Below are 23295 nucleotides of genomic sequence, written 5' to 3'. Positions count from 1 at the left end.
GCTGTACTATGGTAATGGCTAGCAGCATGCTCTTGGTTAGAGGCAAAGGGAAGAAACAGAGTCTAGCCTTAGGCTAAGCGGTAAATAGGCTCATCTAGTTTGAATTTGCTATGGTCTAAGAGCATCTACCCAGACAGCTACCAGAAGTCTGCTAAAATAGTAAACCACGTGTCCAGAACCTGAAATATGAACATAAATACACATTGCAACTTCATACTCTTTCCATACTACTGCCCTATCACTGGTTTTCGTTTATAAAAAGAAGTTAATCGGGCTTTTAACAGACCTAGTTGACTGCAGGGTTAAGCCTTGGACAAACAACATTCTCAGGTTTTGCTCAACAAAAATGTACTTGTTTGCCACCCCTAGAAAGAAGGAGAGCTGTGTTTTAAATCATAACATATGTTGCCTTCATTGTTCTTGCATTAGTCATGCAAAAGACATATCCTATCTAAAACTTCACACAATACAGCATGACAGTTTGTTGAGTGGGTAGAGTATTTATTACTGCTGGGATCCCAAGCTATAGCTAGCTTTTGCATGTATGCCTGCTGTCTTTACATATTTTATTTAAATTGGCTGTGCCACTGGTTAGAAATTCCTGGCTCTATTTTTTGGAAAGGAGTAGCAGGGTCAGGGGTTGACGGTCGTGTATGTTTTTTGTCAGATGCTTGGGGGACTTTAGGTATTAAATAAAAATGTGCTTGTATTTACCATTACTTAGAGGCATCAGATGTTGATCATTCTTTCCCTAGGTTTTTTTTTTTTTTTTAACTAAACAGTTTTCTTTCAGTGGTCTGTGGAAGATTCAGCCTCACACTGGCCTATCCTGCTGCTACAATCATAGATTCACAGAATGGTTTGTGTTAGAAGGTAGCTTAAAGCTCATTCAGTTCCAAACCCCTGCCATGGGCAGAGACATCTTCCACTAGACCAGGTTGTTCCAAGCCCCTGTGTCCAACCTGGCCTTGAACACTGCCAGGCAGCCACAGCTCCTCCGGGCCCCCTGTGCCAGAACCTCACCACACTCACAGGGAAGAACTTCTACTTAAGAGCTCATCTCAGTCTCCCCTCTGGCAGGTTAAAGCCAGCCCCCTTGTCCTGTCCCTACAGGCCCTCATAAAAGCCTCTCTATTTCTTGTAGGTCCCCTTGAAGTAGTGGAAGAATGCCTGCATGCTGAATGCTTGGAACATGATTGATGTTCTTTTCCTAATATTCTTAGTAATCAGCCTCAATGAAAGCATCATCCTGTTTTGATTCACATTAGATTCATTTAGCACTAGTTCAGGACTAGTTCAGAGAACTACTACTAGGATCACAAGGCTTTTTTTTCCATTCAGACATCACCTGGTCCCAGCAAAAGTTAACCACACTGCTCTCATTTCAAAACAAAATACATTTAAATGGTTTGTCAAATGCGGCTACTTCGACATGAAGTCCAGCTCCACATTTCATCCTCATCACAAAGTTCTGCTGCAGTGGCTTTGCTCCCATTTCACATCCCACTTTTGTTTCTCTTCTCACTGAAATTTGACTGCAGAAGGGTATTGAGAGTTGAAGAAGCAGTAATTACAATGCCAAAGGCTGTCGGAACGTTTTTAAATAGCAAACACTGTGTTTGCCTCCTCTGGAAAAGCATGTCAGTTTTATGGTCCCACTTTAATGCTTTTAAATGCCATTTTCCCCACAAAAATTGCTGAATGGCATCTTTCTATGAGATCTAAAGGAGGAATGAACTCCCCTCTGACTTCAATAATTTCCTCTGTCTTCAGTAAAATTGATTACGGAGGAATTCAGCACTCATTTAAAAGCAGGCAGTTCAGAGACTTCACAACTGCAACTTTCAGGAACTTGTTCCTGGTTTTTTAGCTGTTTAGAGCTTACCAGTGAAAGTCTGGTAGCAATGAATTGCTGTATATGAAAATTAGTTTCAAGTTTTGCTCCACATCTTTTTAGCTTGCCCCTATTTGCTTTTAGATACTGATGTTCAACCTAATATAGTTAGGCTTCCTGAGCAAATTAAATCGTTTCCAGACTCCCCATCTCCTGATCTCAGATAGGCATTATGTATTTTTTCATATCTCAGTTAATTTACTTCTACATTTATGCAAGATCAGTATCTGTAGGTCTGTAGAAATGCTGGCTTTCTAAATATAGGCCTCATTTTTTTCTCTGGTTTAAGGGCTACATCAGCATTCTGGAATAATGGTTTAAAGTTTCTCAGTATCTCAGTAACGGAATTACTTACCTAGAAAACTTTTTTTTTTTTCCCTTTTTCTCCTTGCAGAGATGTATCTCCAAGGACATATGGGAAATCTGGATTTAGCTCTCTCATCTGCCTGAATAGATTTGAACCCAGATGATAAGCAGTCTTTCTAAAGTCATTAATTTCAGATTCTTGATTATCTCGGTTACCATCAGCCAAGGGGAGCCAGAGAGAGTCTAAGTATGGGTAAACCAGACTTCTTTGTGTATAGAAGGAAAGACAGAAGTAAATAACTTGGTTATCAGGCCAACATCTTTACCTCAACAGGGCACTTCTCTCAATTATGCCAACTTCTGTGACATTGTCCAATTGAGTTTTAAATAGCGTAACTGCCCAGGGACTCCTTTTGGGTGGCTCTTCAAACGGAGAAAGTATCTAATTCCAATTTCTTGATTTGGACCCAAGTCACAAACACTAAAATCATACTTCTTTTCTTTCTTTGAAGGAACTACCTGTTTAAAGAGCAGTATCTTGGATCAGATCTTAAATTGTCCAGGCATTGAACTTGTAGCAATGGTCTTTCCAGAGACATATTTCTGCAATTCACAGACAGGATTTAAAGCCTTTTGGGCACTTGTAGGTCATAAATTATTAAAAGAAACCTAAAGATCTGCCTTTTTAGTCTTTTGTAAGGGCACACCCCAGCACTGACTCACAAAGCCCTTATATACCATGCACCTTCCTCCCTCAGAAGTGGTAGGTTTTTTCCTTACATTCAACATTCCTGTCACAGAGATGTGCTACAGGCTTTAGAGCAGAAGCAGGAGACACTGCCGGTATCTCACTGTCCAGATTTGACATAAAGTAAGGAACAAAAGAGAAAGTTGTGAGCAAATAAAACAAGAGACTTGAAGAGAAGGTGAAGACTGCAGTGTTGACCTTGTGCAGTCATTCATTTTTTCCCAATTTCCTGTAACTGCAGAACCCTTCACTACAGAGTAGAAGAGCCACAAAGACCAAGTACAGCTGTAGAATCAACAATTCCATAAAAGCTTCTCTTTTCTACAAGCCTCCTTTGCATCTTTTGGGGACAAATTGCATCCTTCTTAAATGCTTCTTCATCAAGTATGTCTCAATAAAACACAAAAATATACTTCAATCACAAGAATATAATCTGAGAAACTGCTATATCTTCACTCTGACCTGTTAAGTGTTTTTCCACAGGAGTAGTTTATCTGTAAGATAGGTGGGTGGGGTGGTGTCTGAGACTACTTTATGAGTGGTTTTGAGTCAAATCCTGGACTGTGTAAGTTACACAAACAACAGAGGACGAGGGACAGGGGACCTATTTTCTAAAACTGCCCCAAGTGTTAAGCTTTTGCCTTGCCAAAGGCTGTGAGAGGTTTTTGCATTGCCTGTCTGCTCGGATGAGAAATGCTGTGGTGTGAACCAACATGATCCTAAAGCAAAGATACACAAAATGAATCTATTTTCATTCTGCCACTGGCCTGCAGAATGACCTTGCGTAAATCACATCCATGTACCTCATTTTCAATTATGTAAATTAGAGATAAAAAATATTCACCTTTTTAGAGTATTTTGAGATGCACTGATGCACAGCTAGATGCTATGATTTTAACACCTCACAATTAAAGCTCCATTTCTAGCAATCTGATGCTGCTATCAAAGCTCCCACCACTTTCTGGGTGATGTCTTGTGTAGTGGTTAGGGATGGATGGTCATCTAACCTGGCAAGGGATAAACGATGTCAGAGGACACAAGGCTGATGAACTGTCTTTGTAGTGGTCATTACTTTATGTTTCAGAAGACGTGGAAATTAAAATATTGCAGTTAAGGGGCTGATCAGAGCTGGTTGATGACTATTCACTGTCCCACTGACACTGAGCAGCCAATGTCCCAAGAAATATTTTTCTTTCACTCCCATGGGAACATAAGCACCAGCAATGACAGCTATTGTCCTTGATCAGGTACACACTGCTTATAAAACCAAACCAAAGAAGATCTGCTATAGATAGATAAAAGAGGAGAAAATCGATTAATATAGAATCACAGAATAGTTACGGTTGGAAGGGAACTTAAGATCACCTAGTTCCAACTTCCCTGCCATGGGCAGGGACACCTCACACTAAACCATCTCACCCGAGTCTCTGTCCAACCTAGCCTTGAGCACTGCCAGGGATGGAGCATTCACAACTTCCTTGGGCAACCCATTCCAGTGCCTCACCAACCTTGCAGGAAAGAACTTCTCCTTTATATCCATTCTAAACTTCCCCTGTTTAAGTTTTAACCCATTACCCCTTTTACTATCACTACAGTCCCTAATGAAGAGTCCCTCCTTAGCATCCTTATAAGTCCCCTTCAGATACTGGAAGGCTGCTATGAGGTTTCCACGCAGCCTTCTCTTCTCCAGACTAAACAGCCCCAACTTTCTCAACCTACCTTCATACGGGAGGTGCTCCAGTCCCCTGATCATCCTCGTGGCCCTCCTCTGGACTTGTTCCAACAGTTCTGTCCCTTTTATGTTGAGGACACCACAGCTGCAAAGAGTGGACATGGTTTAGCTTCCATGGACATGCGTGGATTTGAAATGTTTTTCATGCTACTGAAAATGTCACTTTCAGCTGTGGACCACTAAGGAGCCTGCATGGCACAGCCACAGGTTTTATTAGGGCTGGTGTGCTGTTGGGGATTTCGATGGCAGCAAAACAGACCTCGACTGAAGTACCTTTTGATAGGAGCACTGTTACTGTTGTTACAGTGAGAAGGGATCTTCTACAAAGGCACAGTGGTGGCAATATTGTTATAAAGACTGAGACCTGAACAATGATGCAGAAACTGCTCAGATATATGCTATTTCTACCCCCCTGCACCAAAACAGTAATGGAGACAAATGTAATGGTCCTAATTTGTACTGGAGTCACTGCAGAAAAGCCCACCATGTTGCATAAAGCCTTTGTACAGTTGATTTGTTCCTAAGCCGTTGTCCTGATGTTTTTGATTGAGATGCCAGTGGGACCTGGCATGGCAGTCAGGTGAAGTTCCCAACGACTGGAAAAAGGGAAATGTAACCCCCATTTTCAAGAAGGGGAAAATGGAAGACCCAGGGAATTACAGACCAGTCAGTCTCACCTCTCTGCCTGGCAGAATCTTGGAGCACATTCTCCTGGAAGGCATGCTAAGGCACATGAAAAACAACAAGGTGCTTGGTGACAGCCAGCATGGCTTCACTAAGGGGAAATCCTGCCTGACCAATCTGGTGGCCTCCTATGATGGGGCTACAGAACTGATGGACAAGGGTAGAGCAGTTGATGTCATCTACCTGGACTTCTGCAAAGCATTTGACACTGTCCCACACAACATCCTTGTCTCTAAATTGGAGAGATGTCAATTTGATGGATGGACCACTCAGTGGATAAAGAACTGGCTGGATGGCCGCACACAAAGAGTTGTGATCAATGGCTCATTGTCCGGCTGGAGACCAGTAACGAGTGGTGTCCCTCAGGGATCGATGTTGGGACCGGCCTTGTTCAACATCTTCATCGCTGACATGGACAGTGGGATTGAGTGCGCCCTCAGCAAGTTTGCCGATGACACCAAGCTGTGTGGTCTGGTTGATATGCTGGAGGGAAGGGATGCCATCCAGAGGGACCTTGACACGCTTGTGAGGTGGGCTGATGCCAACCTTATGAAGTTCAACCACGACAAGTGCAAGGTCCTACACCTGGGTCACAGCAATCCCAGGCACAGCTACAGACTGGGCAAAGAAGAGATTCAGAGCAGCCCTGCGGAGAAGGACTTGGGGGTGCTGGTCGATGAGAAAATGAACATGAGCCAACTTCAGTGTGCACTCGCAGCCCAGAAAGCCAACCATATCCTGGGCTGCATCAAAAGGAGCGTGACCAGCAGGTCGAAGGAGGTAATCCTGCCCCTCTGCTCTTGTGAGACCTCACCTGCAGCATTGTGTGCAGTTCTGGTGTCCTCAACATAAAAAGGACATGGAACTGTTGGAACAAGTCCAGAGGAGGCCACGAGGATGATCAGGGGACTGGAGCACCTCCCGTATGAAGACAGGCTGAGAAAGTTGGGGCTGTTCAGTCTGGAGAAGAGAAGGCTGTGTGGAGACCTCATAGCAGCCTTCCAGTATCTGAAGGGGGCCTATAGGGATGCTGGGGAGGGACTTTTCATTAGGGACTGCAGTGATAGGACAAGGGGTAACGGGTTCAAACTTAAATAGTGGAAGTTTAGATTGGATATATGGAGGAAATTCTTTCCTGTGAGGGTGGTGAGGCACTGGAATCGGTTTCCCAGGGAGGTTGTGTCTGCCCCATCCCTGGCTGTGTTCAAGGCCAGGTTGGATGAAGCCTTGGTTGAGATGGTTTAGTGTGAGGTTTCCCTGCCCATGGCGAGGGAGTTGGAACTAGATGATCTTGAGGTCCTTTCCAACCCTAACTATTCTATGATTCTATGACAGAAACAGATCTGCTCTGGTTCTTCCACAAACATCAAGATTTGAATGATGGAGCAGCTGTGGCTTTCGTGGTAAGTCAGGAGGGTAGATTTTGATTAAATATAAGGCAGAAGCTCTTCCCTGTGAGGGTGCTAAGATGCTGGCACAGGGTGCCCAGAGAAGTTGTGTCTGCCCCATCCCTGGCAGTGTTCAAGGCCAGGCTGGACAGGGCTTGGAGCAACTTGGTCTAGTGGAAGGTGTCCCTGCCCATGGCAGGGGGTTGTAACTAGATAAGTTTTAAGGTCACTTCCAACACAAACTAGTCTGAGATTCTGTGATCAGGATCCACTATCCAGTGGTATCCAGGGAAAAGGCTTATGAGCCATCGCTGCAGAGGTCCTTTCAGGCTGTGTGAGCAGCAGACAGGACCCAGGTTAGCTCCTTCTAACCCTACTACATCCCTGCCACTTTTCTGGCTCCTTTTCCTCAATCCTTCACTGCTGCCTACTCCATAAACCAGCTAGTGCTGAGGGTTTGATGTCTCTGGGTTACATCTGTATAGGATGTAGTTTCCTTTCCTGCTGTTTCATAGATGCTGTAACGTCTCTGAGCCCATTGCACTGCTAAAGCCACGCAGGAAGAGAAGCTGTAAACAGGGTAATATCCTGAAACTAGAATTCCATACCTGAAAAGTGATTCTGCAGACATGGTTTCTTTTCCTTCATAGAATCATAGAATCATAGAATAGTTAGGGCTGGAAAGGACCTCAAGATCATCTAGTTCCAACCCCCCTGCCATGGGCAGGGACACCTCACACTGTGTGCTTTCAGCACACAGAGCCAGCTCAGCAGAAGGAAAGTCTCACATTTACACTGTGCATTACTGGACTTTGCATTTTTTCCAGATGGATGCAAAAAGCAATTAAATCTATCTTTTCCCAGTCTGAAACAAGAATAAAACAATACCTTGGCTGGTAAGCCTCAATAGTTTCTTCAGCCTTGAACCAATCATTTCATTTCCATATCAGGTTTTAAATAGCATTAAATCCTGTGGCAGTGAAACCCTTGATGTGACACCACTCCTGGTACGAGGGGATGCGGACAGGGTGGGAAAGTGTGCTGCCCTGGGCATAGCCAGTACAACATTCACCTGAATCACTTTTCTTGAGAAATTAAAAGTGATATGGAATCCTTTACAGCTTCCAGGTCTCCTAGTTTAAATTGTTAACCATTAGGAAGGGAAACAGGAAAAGGGAAAGACCAATTCTAGTGAGAGGGGAGAAAAATATTTTTCCTTTAATGAAAAAAGGAGGATGCTTTGGGGCAATAACACAATTTTTGTAAGCTATTTCGCTTGAGGTACCCTTGTGCTGTAAGGGACACCCTGTTGGTCTTTTATTTCAGTGTCAATTCCCTGACAGAGCCCAGACCTTGCCCTTTAAATAACCCAGAGCTGATAAATGCATCTTTTGCAGGGAACACCAAGACAAGCTGCACTTCATGCTTGCTTTTCCCTCAACTCCAACATATGCTGGAATGTCAGCTCTGGCCCACCTCTCCCTGTGATAAAAGAGCAGGTTTTTGATGCAGCTCTCCTGGTAAGCGCATGCTCAACCAGGCTGAAGAAGAGGGAGGAGGGTTTGTGCATCTCATTCACTCTCCTTTCTGATACTGCTGCTTAGCACTGATCCTGTCCAAGTCATGCTGTTCACTGCTGGCAGCAGGACTAGGATCAGAGATTTATTCTATCCCAGTCTGCATTCATTGATCTCTCTCTCTAGAGAATTATCTTTTCTTTCTTTCATCCTGTATGGTTTTAACTAAAGTTCTGATGGAAGCCGAGCAGCCTCCTGAATATGCTGCAGAGATGTTCATTAAACTTAAATGGAAATGAGCATGCTGAAAAGAATAACAGCTGACACTGCCAACATGTTTAGAATACATTTCCGTACAGCCCCAAAGAACAAGTTGATCCAAGAAGAGCATGGTGGGAGCCCTAGGGAACTTGTTAAGGTCTGTCCAGAAGGCAGTAAACTGGTACTTCATCCCATCCCACCCCCAAAACCATGTTCAGAACTTTTGTCCTGCTGATGCAGCCTGGAGGAGATCTTGCATCTTGGTAGTGCACTCATCTCCACTAGCTGGGTGCTGGACCCATGGTATTTGTACAGGTCTTGTCACTGACACATGGCACTTGTCCTCCCAGTTCAAAGGGTCAAGAATGTACTGGAGAGAGTCCATTGAAGGGCCTCAAAAGTGATTAAGGACTTGGAGCATCTGTTGTGGGATGTTGGAGCATCTGAACTACCTGGGGCAGTTCAGCTTGGAGAAGGGAAGGTTCAGGGGGATTTTGTCAATATGTACCAATATTGGATGAGGGAGCAAAGAGAATAAGAAGATGGAGCTGAGGGAGCTGGGTCTCTTTAGCTTGCAAAAGAGGAGACTGAGGGGTGACCTCATCAATGTTTACAAATATGTGAAGGGTAGGTGTCAGGATGATGGAGCTAGGCTTTTTTCAGTGATATCCAGTGATAGGACAAGGGGCAATGGGTGTAAACTGGAACATAGGAAGTTCCACGTTAACATCAGGAAGAACTTCTTTACTGTAAGAGTGACAGAGCACTGGAACAGGTTGCCCAGGGGGGTTGTGGAGTCTCCTACACTGGAGATATTCAAGGCCCGCCTGGACAAGTTCCTGTGTGATGTACTGTAGGTTACCCTGCTCTTGCAGGGGGGTTGGACTAGATGATCTTTTTAGGTCCCTTCCAACCCTTGGGATTCTGTGATTCTGTGATTCTGAGCCAGACTCTTCTCCCCAGCACCTGGTGACAGGACAAGAGGCAATGAGCTTGATTTTAAATACAGGAAACTCCATTTAAGCATAATAAAATATTTTTTTTTCCTGGTCATGGGTAACCAAACACTGGCACAGGCTGCCCAGAGAGGTTGTGGGGTCTCAGTCCTTGGAGATGTTCAAAACTGGACTGAAACAACCCCCTTTAGCTAAGGCTGTTCTAAGCTAACTGTTGGACTAGATGTTCTCCAGAGCTCCCTTCCAGCCACAATGATTCTGCACTTTCATGCCCTCAAAATGTAAGGAGCAAGAGATGTCTTTGGTTGAGGTGTGTGCTTCAATTTCCTAACTTGAAGAAGGTTCTGGAAGCCAAAGAATGAAACAGGAATGGCTGTGAGGCTGGTAAAGACCTGCCAACACATAGTGTGGAAGGATGTCAGTCCACTGGGTAACTTGCTGACATAAGCTAGAAAGGTGACATCATTTTATTTCAGAGCTACAGAAGATTCATATTTGCAGACTAAGGAAGTAGGCATATGGCAGTGAGTTCTTGGAAGAGCAAGAGCTCTTTAATGTCTTTGGGATGTAAATAAGACAGCAGAGATCCTTCATCATGAGCATCACATTTCTTTGTCTAACTAATAACAGGACTTGTAAGTAGAACTGTCAAAACCTTTTGTCATCCCCCAACCTCAACAAGAGCTTCTTGTATTTCAACAAAGAAATCAGGAAAATGTTCACAAATGCCCTTTTCTTCATTTACAAGTTTCTTTTCCACTGGGGAAAATGAAAAAGTAAAATAGGAAACTGAAATGGAGCTTGTTGTGGTTTGAGAAGGCCCCAAGGCAAAGTCTGGTGATTTGGTGGTCTCCTGGAGAGCATCCATCGCTTTAGTCTGTCCTATGTTCATATCCAGTCCAGCACTACTGGATTCACGCTGGTTGCTTGGCAAAGTCAGGATAGCATGGGTAATTTCCTTGCATGTGTTAGCTGGCAAGGTCAAAGGAGCAAGTTGCAATTTACCTTCTGACCTTCAAATCCAAGTACAAAGGGTTTGGGGGTAAGACAGCCCATAGGAAAAGACGCTAAACACTACAGCTTGTGGCTAGCTAGCACTCCAAAAAGTGAAGGGACCGCCACAGACCATACCTACACTACTGTGTCTAATAGTTACAGACATGTGTGGTGGAGGAGTGGAGGTTAGATGGAACATGAATTAATATATTTCATTTTGATTTAAATTTTCATGTTTCTCTTAAAAGGGAAGTAAGAACCAATAGCAGTTTCTGTGACAGAAGCTGCTTCATTAACTTTTGCCCCCAAACCTTCTGATTTCCAGGAGATTTCATTCTTCTGGCTCGGGCAAACAGCTCTGCAGGGCCCTGATTTCTCTGGAGTTTTGAAAGGGTTTGGTGTCCCTAACCCCAGTAGTGCATCTTCCTGGGACAGCTCCAGTATTGGTATGCTGACAGTAGTAGGCGCGATTCCCAAGTTCTCCCTCCTCACTGCTTACTGCTGCTGCTTCTGGTATTGCATAAGCCCAGTCTTATGCAAAGTGCTGGGTAAGGACAGATGATTCTCTGTTGCCCAGAGAGCTTAAACCTAGCTTATCCAAGACTGTGCTCCAACTCCCTTAGATGTAATCAGAAGCCAGTGACTCCATCAAAAGCATGGCCTGATTATAGATGGGGGATCAGCTTATGGTCTTGAGCAAGTCAACATTAGTTTTGGTGGCAGAACAGTCCAATGGAAGGTGTCCCTGCCCGTAGCATCAGGATTGGAACTAGATGACCTTTAAGGTTACTTCCAATCCAAAACAGTATGTGATTCTATGATTTCTACCACCAGGAGGGTGCTACTGAGGAGAGGGATCTCACCTCCATGCCCAAGATACATGAAAGTGTCCAAGCCTTTTTTATTCTGTTGCTTTACTAGGAATCGCACCAGGTTGGCACTTGGAATATGTTGATGTGATGGACTCTGCCATGGACAAGACATTTCGCTTCCAGTGTGATCGTTGGCTGGCTAAAGGTGAAGATGACGGGCAGCTGATAAGGGAACTGGCTTGTGCCAATAATGACATTCTGGAACTGAAGGAACGCACTGGTAAGATTAGAGTTGACTTGTGGTGTTTGCTGAGGGACTGCAGAGGGCACAGGACCACATCTCCTGCAAGCTCCTTCATGAAGGGTTCCCATGCAATAGGTGCTTGTGATTGCAGGGTTTAAGGGTTGGGTTATTTAGGATACTCTTCAGTTCAAAAGTGCAGTGGTGTGATCAAAAAAGAAAAAGTCAGGATTTACAAGGAAGAAAACCATCTCATTCTGCATTGAAACCTAAGAAGGGCCCATCTGCAGCAGTTCAATCCAGCAGTAAACCATAAGCATAAGGAGTAAGACACATGGTTATGGTCTCATTAGATAAAATGGGTTTGAGTCTTTCAGGTGGAAGATAAGTTCAACCCTTAAAGCTTTGTAGGTAACATTGCTCCAGCTTCTTCCTTAACATGTTCTGGGCTACTAGCTCAAGTATCCTAGCTGAACATGACGGCTGAGCTAAACACCCCATAGCCTTGGGTCTGCTCTGGGCAATTTCCAGGGTCTAAGGTATTACACTGGCATCTAATGTGGTGAGCGAGTAACCAATCAAGAGTTATTTAACTGCACTGGTGATAGGCAAAGTGCACTGCAGTAACTCCTGCACCGCAGTGCTCTTTGTGAGAGTGCTGGAGAGTCAATAATCACATTCCTTCAGTGTGATTTCACTCTGCCCCTGCAGAAACTCAGCCTTGTGATTGCCATTTTGGGTACTTACATGCCACCACAGCACCTGAGGACATCCTGTTGGGTACATGCCTAACCTCACTGTCCTTGGTAGGATTGTGGAACAAAAACTTTTGGATCTGGACTGTGTTGAAAAGGGAGTGCTTAGCACAGCAGGGAGCTGGGCACAGCTTGTTCAAGAGCTGCCCCATCTACACTTGCAAGCTGATTGAGCAGTACTAATGTTTTTCATGTACTCTATCCCTGCATGAAATCCAAAGCATGTACAAGTCAAAAGTCCCACAGACTTCAGCTTGGTTCCATCCTTGTTTCGCAAATGTTTTCTTGTGTGCTGTGATAAATATTAGGGAGAGAGTTCTTAAGCAAAGTGACAGCCAAATGAAGAGATTTTTCTGACCATCTGCTCTTCCTTTTCTGTTTTATCTGTGTGTTAATTATGCTTTAAAGCCTATGAGATTGTCACAGTAACAAGTGACAGAGAGGATGCAGAAACAAAGGAAAACATCTGGATCATCCTAGAAGGAAAGCTGGGCCGCTCGAAAGAATTCCTTATGGAAAACTCCTCCAAGAAAAGGAGATTTGAAAGGTAGTAGGACAGGATGGTGGGCTAAAAGAACAGTTACATGGATTCCACAAACACCACCTCTTCTCTAGTATGGTTTACAGGGTTGTGTTTGTGTCATGGTGTTTTGCATCCCTCCTTCCCAAATGCTTAGTGGCTTCTCATCTAAAGTAAAAGGAGTATGTAAAATCAGTTTCTTATGGGCAGACACAGGGCAGGTTTAAAATCATTAGAAAAAGGCATCTGTAATGGGAAATGTAGATTATGTGTGTGAGTGTTTGTGTGTGTCCTTTGTATTAGTACATACAACCAGGTTTCTGGCAAGCCCCGGGAAAGGCTGTGTGGTTTTGAGCTGGGAGGAGCAAAAGGAAGCTGGAGGTGTTTTTAGCTCCTTTTACAGCATCATACTGGCAGTGGGAATCAGAGAGAAAGTAAAAATAGTTGGAGGCTAAATGTTGTCAGAGATGCATAGATTTGACTTTCCAGATGAATTTGTGGGGGTAAGGCTGAAAAATCAGTCACGTGAGGAAAGCAGCATATCAGCCTCATTTGCAGATGAGCTGGGGGCACATTTATGGAACATGGGACAGATTCCTTCTCCTATTTGAGACCACAGTGCTCCAAATGTGAGATGGGTTTTCTACTTTGTTGAAGGACACAGCACATTCTAAGGAGACAAAAATGTCTTCGAAGTCATGAACACTGCTCATGTTCTGTTGCTTTGCAGAGAAGAAAGGTTTCTCTTGTGGTTCTGTAAACGAAGGTGAAATTATAGCTGATGTGGAGTTTTGTATGAATGGCTGATATTTCACACAATCATGGAACTAGATGATCTTAAGGTCTTTTCCAACCTCAACTGTTCTATGATTCTATGATTCTATGGTTTGTGTTGGAAGGGACCTTTTAGCTCATCCACTTCCAACCATTGCCACGGCACAGCCACCTTCCACTAGAGCAGCTTGCTTCAAGCCCCTATGTCCAATCTGGCCTTGAACACTGTCAGGGATGGGGCAGCTACAGCTTCTCTGAGCACCCTCTGCCAGCCCCTCAGCACCCTCACAGGGAAGAGCTTCTGCCTAAGAGCTCATCCCAATCTCCCCTCTGGCAGGTTAAAGCCATTCCCCTTATCCCATCCCTACAGATCCTTGTGCAAAACCCCTCTCCAGGTTTCTTGTAGCCCCTTTAGCCACTGGGAGCTGCTCTAAGGTCTCCCATTAAGGAGCCTTCTCTTCTCCAGGCTGACCCATCCCAGCTCTTTCAGCCACAGAGAGATGCCCTCGCAGCATCTCTGTGGCCTCCTCTGGACTTGCTCCAACAGCTCCATGTCCCTCTTGTGTTGTTGCCCCAGAGCTGGATACAGGACTGCAGGTCTGGGGTCTCCTCAGAGCACAGCAGAGGGGGAGAATCCCCTCCCTCCACCTGATTTCATCATTTCATGTGAAACAGGCAACAAGCTTCCTCCTGACCTTAAGCTGCTGATGTTTACAGTGGAGTTGAAGACAACTCTCCAAAGCATTTGTCACAGCCCGTCCTTGGAGGCAGGCTAGAATAAGGACCAGTCTAAGCAAATAAACCTAATAGACATGCCAGAGAAAGGACAGGGAGCCAGCCAAGGGTTTGACAGAGACCTATTGTTTCTCTAAACTGTTTTCAAGCTGAGCTTCAGGAAGGGTGGATGAACTAGCAAATTTAAAACAGCTATGGTGGGTAGATGTGTAACAGATCCAGTATCTGTCAAGAATGAATGAGTAAGTCCTGGAAGGGAAATTTATCATTCTTCAGCTTTATCTACAATGAGGCAAATTTTGTATGTAGAACAGCTCAAGTTTATCCTGGAAAGTCCTGGTGGCCACAATTTGAAGTGTCACCCCTTATCAGAGAAAATACTAAATTTGTGTACGAAAATTATACTTTGTGTTGAACGATTGTGAGCTAAATCAAATTACTGTAAATGTACACTCACCTTCTGTCTTCTGTAGCGTTGTGCAAATTACTTAATGTCCACATGAGACAATTCACTGCCAGCATTCAAGGTGCTAATGGAAACTGCTCCCTGTTTCCTGTAGGGGTGCAACAGACACATTTCAGTTCTCTTCAAAGAATGTTGGGGATATAGCAGCCATCTGTGTCGGTCACTGCCCAAAAGATGGAAAGAAGTCATCTGCAAAAGCTGATGTCTTCTGGCATGTCCAAGAGATTATCATAACGGAGATGGAGCTTTGCAACAAGTAAGTGCCTCTCATCTGCAAGGAGCTGCTCTGAGGTGGCATGGGGAAGCTCAGAAGCTCTGCATGTGTCCTCCTGAAGTACTTCAGACTTAAGCAATAGCAGAAAGTCTTACCAAATTTTAATCCCTTTCTGAAAGCTAAGGACAAGCTGTTTGGTATGTTGAGTACAGAATGTCCCTGCCTGACTTCCCTGTGTGGTTTCTGAGTTATTAGAGAAGGCATTTGTGTGTGCAGATAAATTTATAAACAAGTTGGCTTAGATGAATTTTGCAGCCATGACAAATTAATGTATCAGCTTGTGGAAAATACTCACACTGACGTAAATTTAAGGGGTTTGTAGGATGCTCTGCACAGACTGGCTTTTAGATAAGGCTTTTAGGTAAGTCTTGTGAAAAGACCTCCTAGAAAAAAGATGAGAGTAATAGAAAAACTGAACTTTCAACTCAGACTAGCTTGGATGATATAGTCCAAAAGGTCAGGCTGGATGAGGCTTGGAGCAACCTGGTCTATTAAAAGGTGTCCCTGCCCATGAGAGGGGGCTGGAACTGGATGAGCTTTAAAGGTCCTTTCCAACCCAAACCATGCTATGATTCAAAAGGCAAATATAAAAGTTAGAATCATGCAGCTCGGATACTCTGACTTGAACATGACTGAAATATGCCATGGCCAAAAAATGAACATTTCTGAAGAGCCCTGAGCACATCAGGTCCTACTGGTTTTAGAAGGAGTGATGTTCATGACTCAGGGAGCAGATAACACAGGGACTATGCAGGAACCAGAGGAGGTTTCTATTGGCAGAGCAAACTGCTCTTCAGAGAAAATATCCATAATGTTAAGTGTAGATTTCTTTTCTTTATGATATTTCCATGCTGCTAAAGAATTTAACTATAACAAGTTTGTTCCAACAGAGACAACTGAGTATTTAAGAAAAAATCCTTGAAGGTGGGGTGGTTTTCTTTTTTCAGAAGCTAAGAGTCTCTCTAGCAAATTAATCAGCCAGCAGAAGAGCCACAGTAATATTTGCTGAATGAAAACTCAGTCAATTACATACTAGGACATGTTCTTTTCTCCTGGTGGGGAAAAACCTGGAATCCTTAAAGTCCATCTGTGCAATTGAATCTGTGCACTAAACTCATTGGGAGCATGCTGAAACTGCTGAAACTGCATTTTGAAGGGAACAAAGACGTTCTTAGGAAACCCCAGTGTTTTTAACAGTTCTTTTAAATTAAAGAGGGCACCCAGGAGATGCCGGGAAGCCTGCAGCTTATCATTGCGATGAAGCAGGGCTCCAGCTCTGCAGACGTAGCACTTCACAGCAGTGTTTGCTCTGCAAACCATCCACTGGAGCAGATTGCACCTTGAGAGCAAGCTCTCACTTCAGGTATTCCCAATCACAAGCATCCAAACAAAACCCACCAAGTCAAGCCCAAAGACCAAACTAAAAGAGTTGTGACATTGCTGCAGCAGCAAATTTAAGTTATATTGGGATGTTTGCCTTTCAGTAGTAGATCTTAAAGTAGATCAGAAAAGGCAGTATTTAGGTTTTTCTTGCAAATCCAAGGACTAGAAAAGACATCTTTTTTTTCTTGCACCTCAATGAAGACTTGCATGCTGTATTACAACTCCAAACCATGAGACATTACGCTCCCCAGGAAATGGAACTGCAGCTTCAGGCGGCTCCTCCACCCCACTCTTATGCAGTTTTTCTGCCTCTGAGCCTAAATCTTTTCTCCCATGAGAATTTTTCATTCTACAAAGCTTCTTTCCAAAGAAATGAGTAGTTTACTTTGGCTGTGGAAAATGTCAAAGGCGTTGGAAGTGCTTAAGAAGCACATCACTGCTGGAATTGCAGTAACCCTTCCTCCAGGTGTTTACTTAATGCACACATACAGGGCAATTCATCCGCATTCCCTCCAGGAGGACCTGCTGCAGTTCAGGGAAGGCCAGGGATTGGAGGGGGAAAAGTACTCATTTGGAAATGATCTGCATTGTTGGAAATTAAATACATCACTAAAAGCAGAGTGCTCCAGCCTCTGGCTGGGTTCCAGGTACTCAGTGATTTATGGATGTGATGTGTACTCGCTGCACATCACCAGACGCAGCACTGCAGAGCCAATGGCTTTCAGAATCTGGTACCTATAGTTTTGGTGCTCAATGCTTTTCTTTTTGCCTGCTAAAGATGGGTTGAGTGATCTAGATGAGGGAAGGGGGGGATTTAAACCTCTTCCTCCCCTTCTTTCCCATTCCCTTTTCCCTCGTTCCTAGCCCAACCTGAACCATACTATCAGTGAGGATAATTGCTGGTCTCCCTGTTCTCAGAGCAGCATCGCTGGGCTGCTTTAGCTGTGAGGCTGGTTGCTCATCCTGCTCGAATGGGTCTGTAAATGGACATGCCATTGCACAGCAAAAAGAAGTGACAAGTGCCCTATACCAACCCTCCCATGTGTTCGTGGCTGTTTATGGAGATGTTGGGTTTTCCAGCTGCAATGTTCAATTTCAGCTGCCTTTCTACAGAGAAACTGTAGTGCTAGCATATGTATAGAAACAGCGTATCATATATATATTGAAACTGGACAAGTTAGTAGCATACCCAATACATACCACTTGCCCAACACACCATTAATAAGCTATTCATTCTTTTTCATCAGATACTTTTTCAGGTGCAATGTGAAAATCCCTCTGTGTTACAAGAGACGGGACTACAAAGTCTTTGAGTGTGCCAAGGTCACTGAGAGCTTTGCCAGCAAAGCCAGGAGCCTGGTGCCGGTCAAATATGAGACCATCATCGTCACAGGATTTGAGAAAGGCGCAGGGACTAACGCCAACGTGTTCATCACCATCTTCGGGTTGAATGGGGACTCAGGGAAGCGGGCACTGAAGCACAAGTTCAGGAACCTCTTTGAGCGAGGCAAAACCAACAGGTTTTACCTGGAAACGCTGGACATGGGGGAGCTCAAGAAAGTCCGTATTGAGCACGACAACAGTGGCCTGGCACCGGGCTGGCTAGTGGAGCGGGTAGAGATCACCAATTCGGCAACCGGTGTGACCACCATATTTCCCTGTGGGAAGTGGCTGGATGAAAACCGGGGTGATGGGTTAATCTGGAGGGAGCTTTTCCCTCGGTACTGAGGGTACTGATGCTGCAGGAGGGCTTCAGTCCCTCTTTTTGTCATTATCCTCTTTTATATTGCATTTTACTTGTAAAACACTGCCTTTTATATTGAGAGATTTGCTTTCCGGGTTAGCATTTTGTAAAAGTGATACTGCGTTTTTTAAAGAGCTTGTAAAATTATTAATAAAATAAGTATATTTCTCACTTATTTACAATTATAAACTTCAACCAATGGAGTCATTAACTATCTTTTAGCAGCTCAGATGCCATCTTCTGCTTTCAGTACTTTGCCAGGGCTGGGAAAGCCAGCTGGCTGTCCTCTTAGGTGAGTAAAGAGGATAAGAGAATTGAGCCGACATATTTCATGGAATCACAGCATCATTAGGGTTGGAAGGGACCTCTGGAGATCATCTCTCTGGAGATCACCTAGTCCAAGACCCCTGCCAAGGCAGGGCCATCAAAAGCAGGTTGCACAGGAATGCATTCAGGTGGGTTTGGAATGTCTGCAGCTTGAAGATCCCAGTTTTTCCCACTTCTTTGCCAGAACTGCATGTCCATCCAACACACCTTCCTACACCGGAAGCAGTGGATACAGCTGAGCTTTCTGCAAGGAGGTTTGCAAGGGCCCATTTTCCACCCAGCCAGCTCTCAGTGGGTGGGATCTGGGTCATGTTTTCCACCCATGTGCTTTTCCCCTCAAACCAGAGTCTGCCCAGAGCTGAGATCTACAGTTACAGCAGGATAGCAAAAGACCTACTGGATAATCAATTCCACTCCAAGGAAGCTGTGCTAACTACATACAAAGCTGTCTCAGGACAATTTACCCTATATGGCGTGAATATCAGCTCTAATTCAGAGCAGCTGCCATTCATTTCAATTTTTACTTTTAAAAAGGATTGCTATTTTAATTTTCTGTAGTGGAGAAGGGATTTCTCAGCCATGATAAGGGCCAGTGTTTGTGTAGAGCTCTCCCCAGCTCTATAGGTACCAACAGGAAAAGCTGTTCATAGATCATTTCTTCTGGAGCCCCATCTTCTGCCCCAGGGAGCAAAGTTGCAGGACACATCCTTTGAAGCAGAAAAGAAGGTGAGCTGCCATGGAGACAATCAAGATCAGTCTGGACGTGGTTCTGGGCAACCCGTTGTAGTTGAAGATGTCCCTGCTCATTGCAGAGGGGTCAGACCAGGATGATCTTTGAAGGTCCCTTCCAACCCATACTATTTTATGGTTCTGTGAGAAGGAGACCATCCTCCTGGCCCACCCATGTTCTAGGAGAGGTCATTCCACTTCCCAGAAGCTGGTTTTAAACAAGCGCTTTGTGTGAATGGGGGTCAAATGGGTCAAGAATGGGTTAAACTCACTGAATCCACCCACCCTCTCCAGCAGTCACTGGGCCGGGAAGAATGCTCCACCAGGTCATGACCTGGATGTGTCTGACCACAAGGCAGGACTGTCCCAGTGCTCAGTCCCTGCCTGGTCATAGGTAAAAGAGGCCTCAGAAAAGGCTAGTGATGCTGAGACTGGAGTTAGGGGCATATTGCAGGTACTGTTGATTGCTCCTAGATATAAAGCTGCTGCATCCCACCAAAAACCCACCAGGGAAGTACTGCATCTTTATTTTAAGCAGCAGGCACCACCGAAGAGACTTGAGCTGTCTGTGCCAGCTCACAAATAATAGCTCAGACTAATTTGTTTTAGAAACTTTTATAGTAACTGATGGTTTTGGAGCAGAGCAAGTTGCTTAAATGAGCCCAGTAATCAGCCTCATCAATGATCAGCTACTTGCTGATGGGAATAATAATACCAGCAGTGTTAACTGTATAGAATACAGAATACTGGCTGTATTTTCCCCCATCACTGCAGAGTGGTGATACCAAGCTCTGAGCAAGGACCAAGATGGGGAGCTGGTAGCTTAGAGGAGGTGCAGAACAGACCCCTAAAGGCGGATGCTGGGGTGGACAAACATGTTGTATCCCTGGGACTTTGCTGGGGCTCTGGCTGCCCAAAGTCTGGAGCATTTGCTTTTGCTGTGCTTCTGCAATGTTATTGCAAAGCAGCGGTTCCCCAGTGTGTGTTTTGAAACAGAAAAGTGTCAGGCTTTTGATCTCTCTGCTTTCCTTCCCTCCCCAGCTTACCAGGGCTATGAAAAAAACATCCCTTTCAGTACAATTGTCCCATTTTTAGACAAGTGTGTGCTGCAGTGAAACAGGAGGGGTTTTTCTCACTGAAATGCTGTAGTTCCAGCACTTCCAGTTGGCTCCAGTCAGAACCTGCTTGATATGGGAGATGACAGAGATGCTGGTTTTACAGTATTGCTGCATCGCAGCAGTTTAACCCCCACCACTCCCTGAGCAAATTCCCTGTGAGGCACATGGGACCTGTACTATTCCATGCTTTCAGCCCCTGGGAGTGGCAAGGCAGCTCGTGATCCACACACTATCCCTGCATGGGGCAAGGAGGAGAGAGCAGTCCTGATTGTGCATATGAGATGTGCTCACATCTGGGAGTAATCACATGTAGCAAGTAGCTACAGCCATGGATTGAGGTCCTGTGGCTCCTCCATCCATTGATTCCTTGCATATACGTTAGTTGCTGCATATACGGGCTTGCATATACGTTAGTTGCCGTCAAACCACCTACCATCCCTGGATGGGGTTGTTCAACACAAGAGCTGTGCTGAGCTCCAGGCTATGCTGCCCTAAGAAGGACAAAGGGGCAGTTTGCTGATACAGGGGTCAGCAACCTCACTGCCTCGCAGGAAGGCAATATTGGCAAAGCATAAAAAAACTCTGCTTTGTTCTTCTAAAGGCCTCAAAAATGCCCCTTGTTTGTGCAACACTCAACTCCACCCTCGCTTGGGGGAGTCATTCCGTTGCTACAACAACTAATGCTAGAAAAGTAATAAGTGCAGTTTTTCCAAGGGATGGATTTACATTAAGCTGCTAAAACCAGCACGTTCATGGCCAAGTGGAGAACTGGGGAGGAGAGAAGCCAAAATTCTGCATTGCTGTGCCTTTTGCAGGGCTCAGGCAATCTCTGCCTGTTGGGGCTGAGCATCCCAAAGCTGTATACTGAAGAGGTGCACAGGTCCTCTTCTACTCAACACCCTCTGCCATTATTTTTTGCTCTTTTTTTCTTAATTGGGGTGGTTTTAATGCAAATGTCTTAATCCAAAAAACAGAAATGTAGATGAAAAGCAAGACCAAAGGACAAAGATGGTGGCACTCTGCAGGAGGCTGGAAAACCAGGCTATCCCACCGCTTCTGTGGTCCCCATTAGTTTAGGAAACTGGTGAAGAGTTGTGTTTACAAAAGCACTTGGGTGTTGCAGGTGAAAACCAAGTATAACCAAAGAGTCCTTTGCAGTGCTGGATGCTAAGAGGGACTGGTTTATCTCTTGCTGCAGGACATAGAGGATTATTTGAAAATATCTGTAAGATAGTTGTGAAACATTTTTGATAGTATCACATACCTATATCAACTTAACACTCACAAAGGCAAAATAACTGAGGGCTATGAAGCATACATCTTATAATTTCTCTATTATAGAATCATAGAATCCCAGACTGGTTTGGGTTGGAAGGGACCTTAAATCTCATTCAGTTCCAAACCCCTGCCATGGGGAGAGACATCTTCCACTAGACCAGCTTGCTCCAAGCCCCTGTGTCTAACCCGGCCTTAAACAGTGCCAGGGATGGGGCAGCCACAGTTTCTCCGGGCACCCTGTGCCAGCGCCTCAGCACCCTCACAGGGAAGAGCTTCTGCCTAAGAGCTCATCTCAAGTCTCCCCTCGGGCAGGTTAAAACCACTGGCCCTTGTTCTGCCCCTATAGACCCTTGTCCAAAGCCTCTCTTCAGGTTTCTTGTGGCCCCTTTAGGCACTGGAGCTGCTCTAAGGTCTCCCCTTCAGGAGCCTTCTCTTCTCCAGGCTGACCCAGCGCAGTTCTCTCAGCCTGGCTCCAGAGTAGAGCTGCTCCAGCCCTCACAGCATCTCCGTGGCCTCCTCTGGACTCGCTCTGACAGCTCCACGTCCTTCTTGTGTTGTTGCCACAGAGCTGGACACTACACTGCAGGTCTGGGGTCTCCCCAGAGCATAGCAGAGGGGAAAATCCCCTCCCTTGACCTGCTGCTCACTCTCTGGATTTTGACATTAAAAAAATCTTCATTTTAAACAACAGCGACATAAACTGTCGCTGTATTGTATTGTGTGCGATTCTGGTGTCCTCAACATAAAAAGGACATGGAATTGTTGGAACAAGTCCAGAGGAGGGCCACAAGGATGATCAGGGGACTGTAGCACCTCCGTATGAAGATAAGTTGAGGAAGTTGGGGCTGTTCAGCCTGGAGAAGAGAAGGCTGCGTGGAGACTTCATAGCAGCCTTCCAGTACCTGAAGGGGGCCTATAGGGATGCTGGGGAGGGACTCTTCGTCAGGGACTGTAGTGACAGGACAAGGGGTAACAGGTTAAAACTTAAACAGGGGAAGTTTAGATTGGATATAAGGAGGAAATTCTTTCCTGTTAGGGTGGTGAGGCACTGGAATTGGTTGCCCAGGGAGGTTGTGAGTGCTCCATCCCTGGCAGTGTTCAAGGCCAGGTTGGATGAAGCCTTGTGTGGGATGGTTTAGTGTGAGGTGTCCCTGCCCATGGCAGGGGGGTTGGAACTAGATGATCTTGAGGTCCTTTCCAACCCTAACTGTTCTATGATTCTATGAAACGGAATATTTACTGATTGGGGTTTACGGCTCTGAGCTGCAAACTGTGAGCCAGCGGAGGATTTAGATACTACAAAACACGAATGAAGGCTAAGCTTCCCAACCTCAGGCAGCTGCTGCACAAGCAGATGCTTGCAATGAATAAAGACATTGCATCTTGGCCTGTGCTGCTCTACTTTAATGGACACAATCCCTATCCCTCCTCTCATAGCCACCAGTTGCTGCTTGCTGCACTCCCTGGGGCTAGTATCAAATTGTGGCAATGCGTTTGCTCTGAAGCAAAACCAGTTGTCATCTTTAGCAACTCTCCCAAAGCTGTTACCCTTTTGAAGGACATCAGCAAGATTTTAGTGGGTCACTGAGATCTTCCCTAGCTGAACCAGCAGGTCATTTTTAACTTGTTTTCTGTTGTCTGAATTTATAAAAGCTTC

The 23295-nt window shown here is 45.0% G+C and overlaps 1 protein-coding gene across 2 annotated transcripts in view; it reads left to right on the top strand.

Annotated features, from left to right (window-relative positions):
• The window catches only part of LOXHD1 (lipoxygenase homology PLAT domains 1), a 97761-nt gene extending 79486 nt beyond the window's left edge, over window positions 1-18275 (top strand). For both annotated transcript variants that reach the window (XM_065663633.1, XM_065663634.1), the window contains 4 exons: window positions 11404-11574; window positions 12699-12837; window positions 14880-15041; window positions 17690-18275. In XM_065663633.1, the coding sequence (XP_065519705.1) occupies window positions 11404-11574; window positions 12699-12837; window positions 14880-15041; window positions 17690-18170 (953 nt within the window). In that variant the 3' untranslated portion in view covers window positions 18171-18275. The remainder of the gene's footprint in view (window positions 1-11403; window positions 11575-12698; window positions 12838-14879; window positions 15042-17689) is intronic.
• The last annotated feature ends 5020 nt before the right edge of the window (window positions 18276-23295 follow it).

The sequence above is a fragment of the Lathamus discolor genome, chromosome Z (genome assembly GCF_037157495.1).
Source record: "Lathamus discolor isolate bLatDis1 chromosome Z, bLatDis1.hap1, whole genome shotgun sequence".
Lineage (NCBI taxonomy): Eukaryota > Metazoa > Chordata > Aves > Psittaciformes > Psittacidae > Lathamus > Lathamus discolor.
Note: the sequence above shows the minus strand (reverse complement) of the source record. Positions and strands in the feature narration are given on the sequence as shown.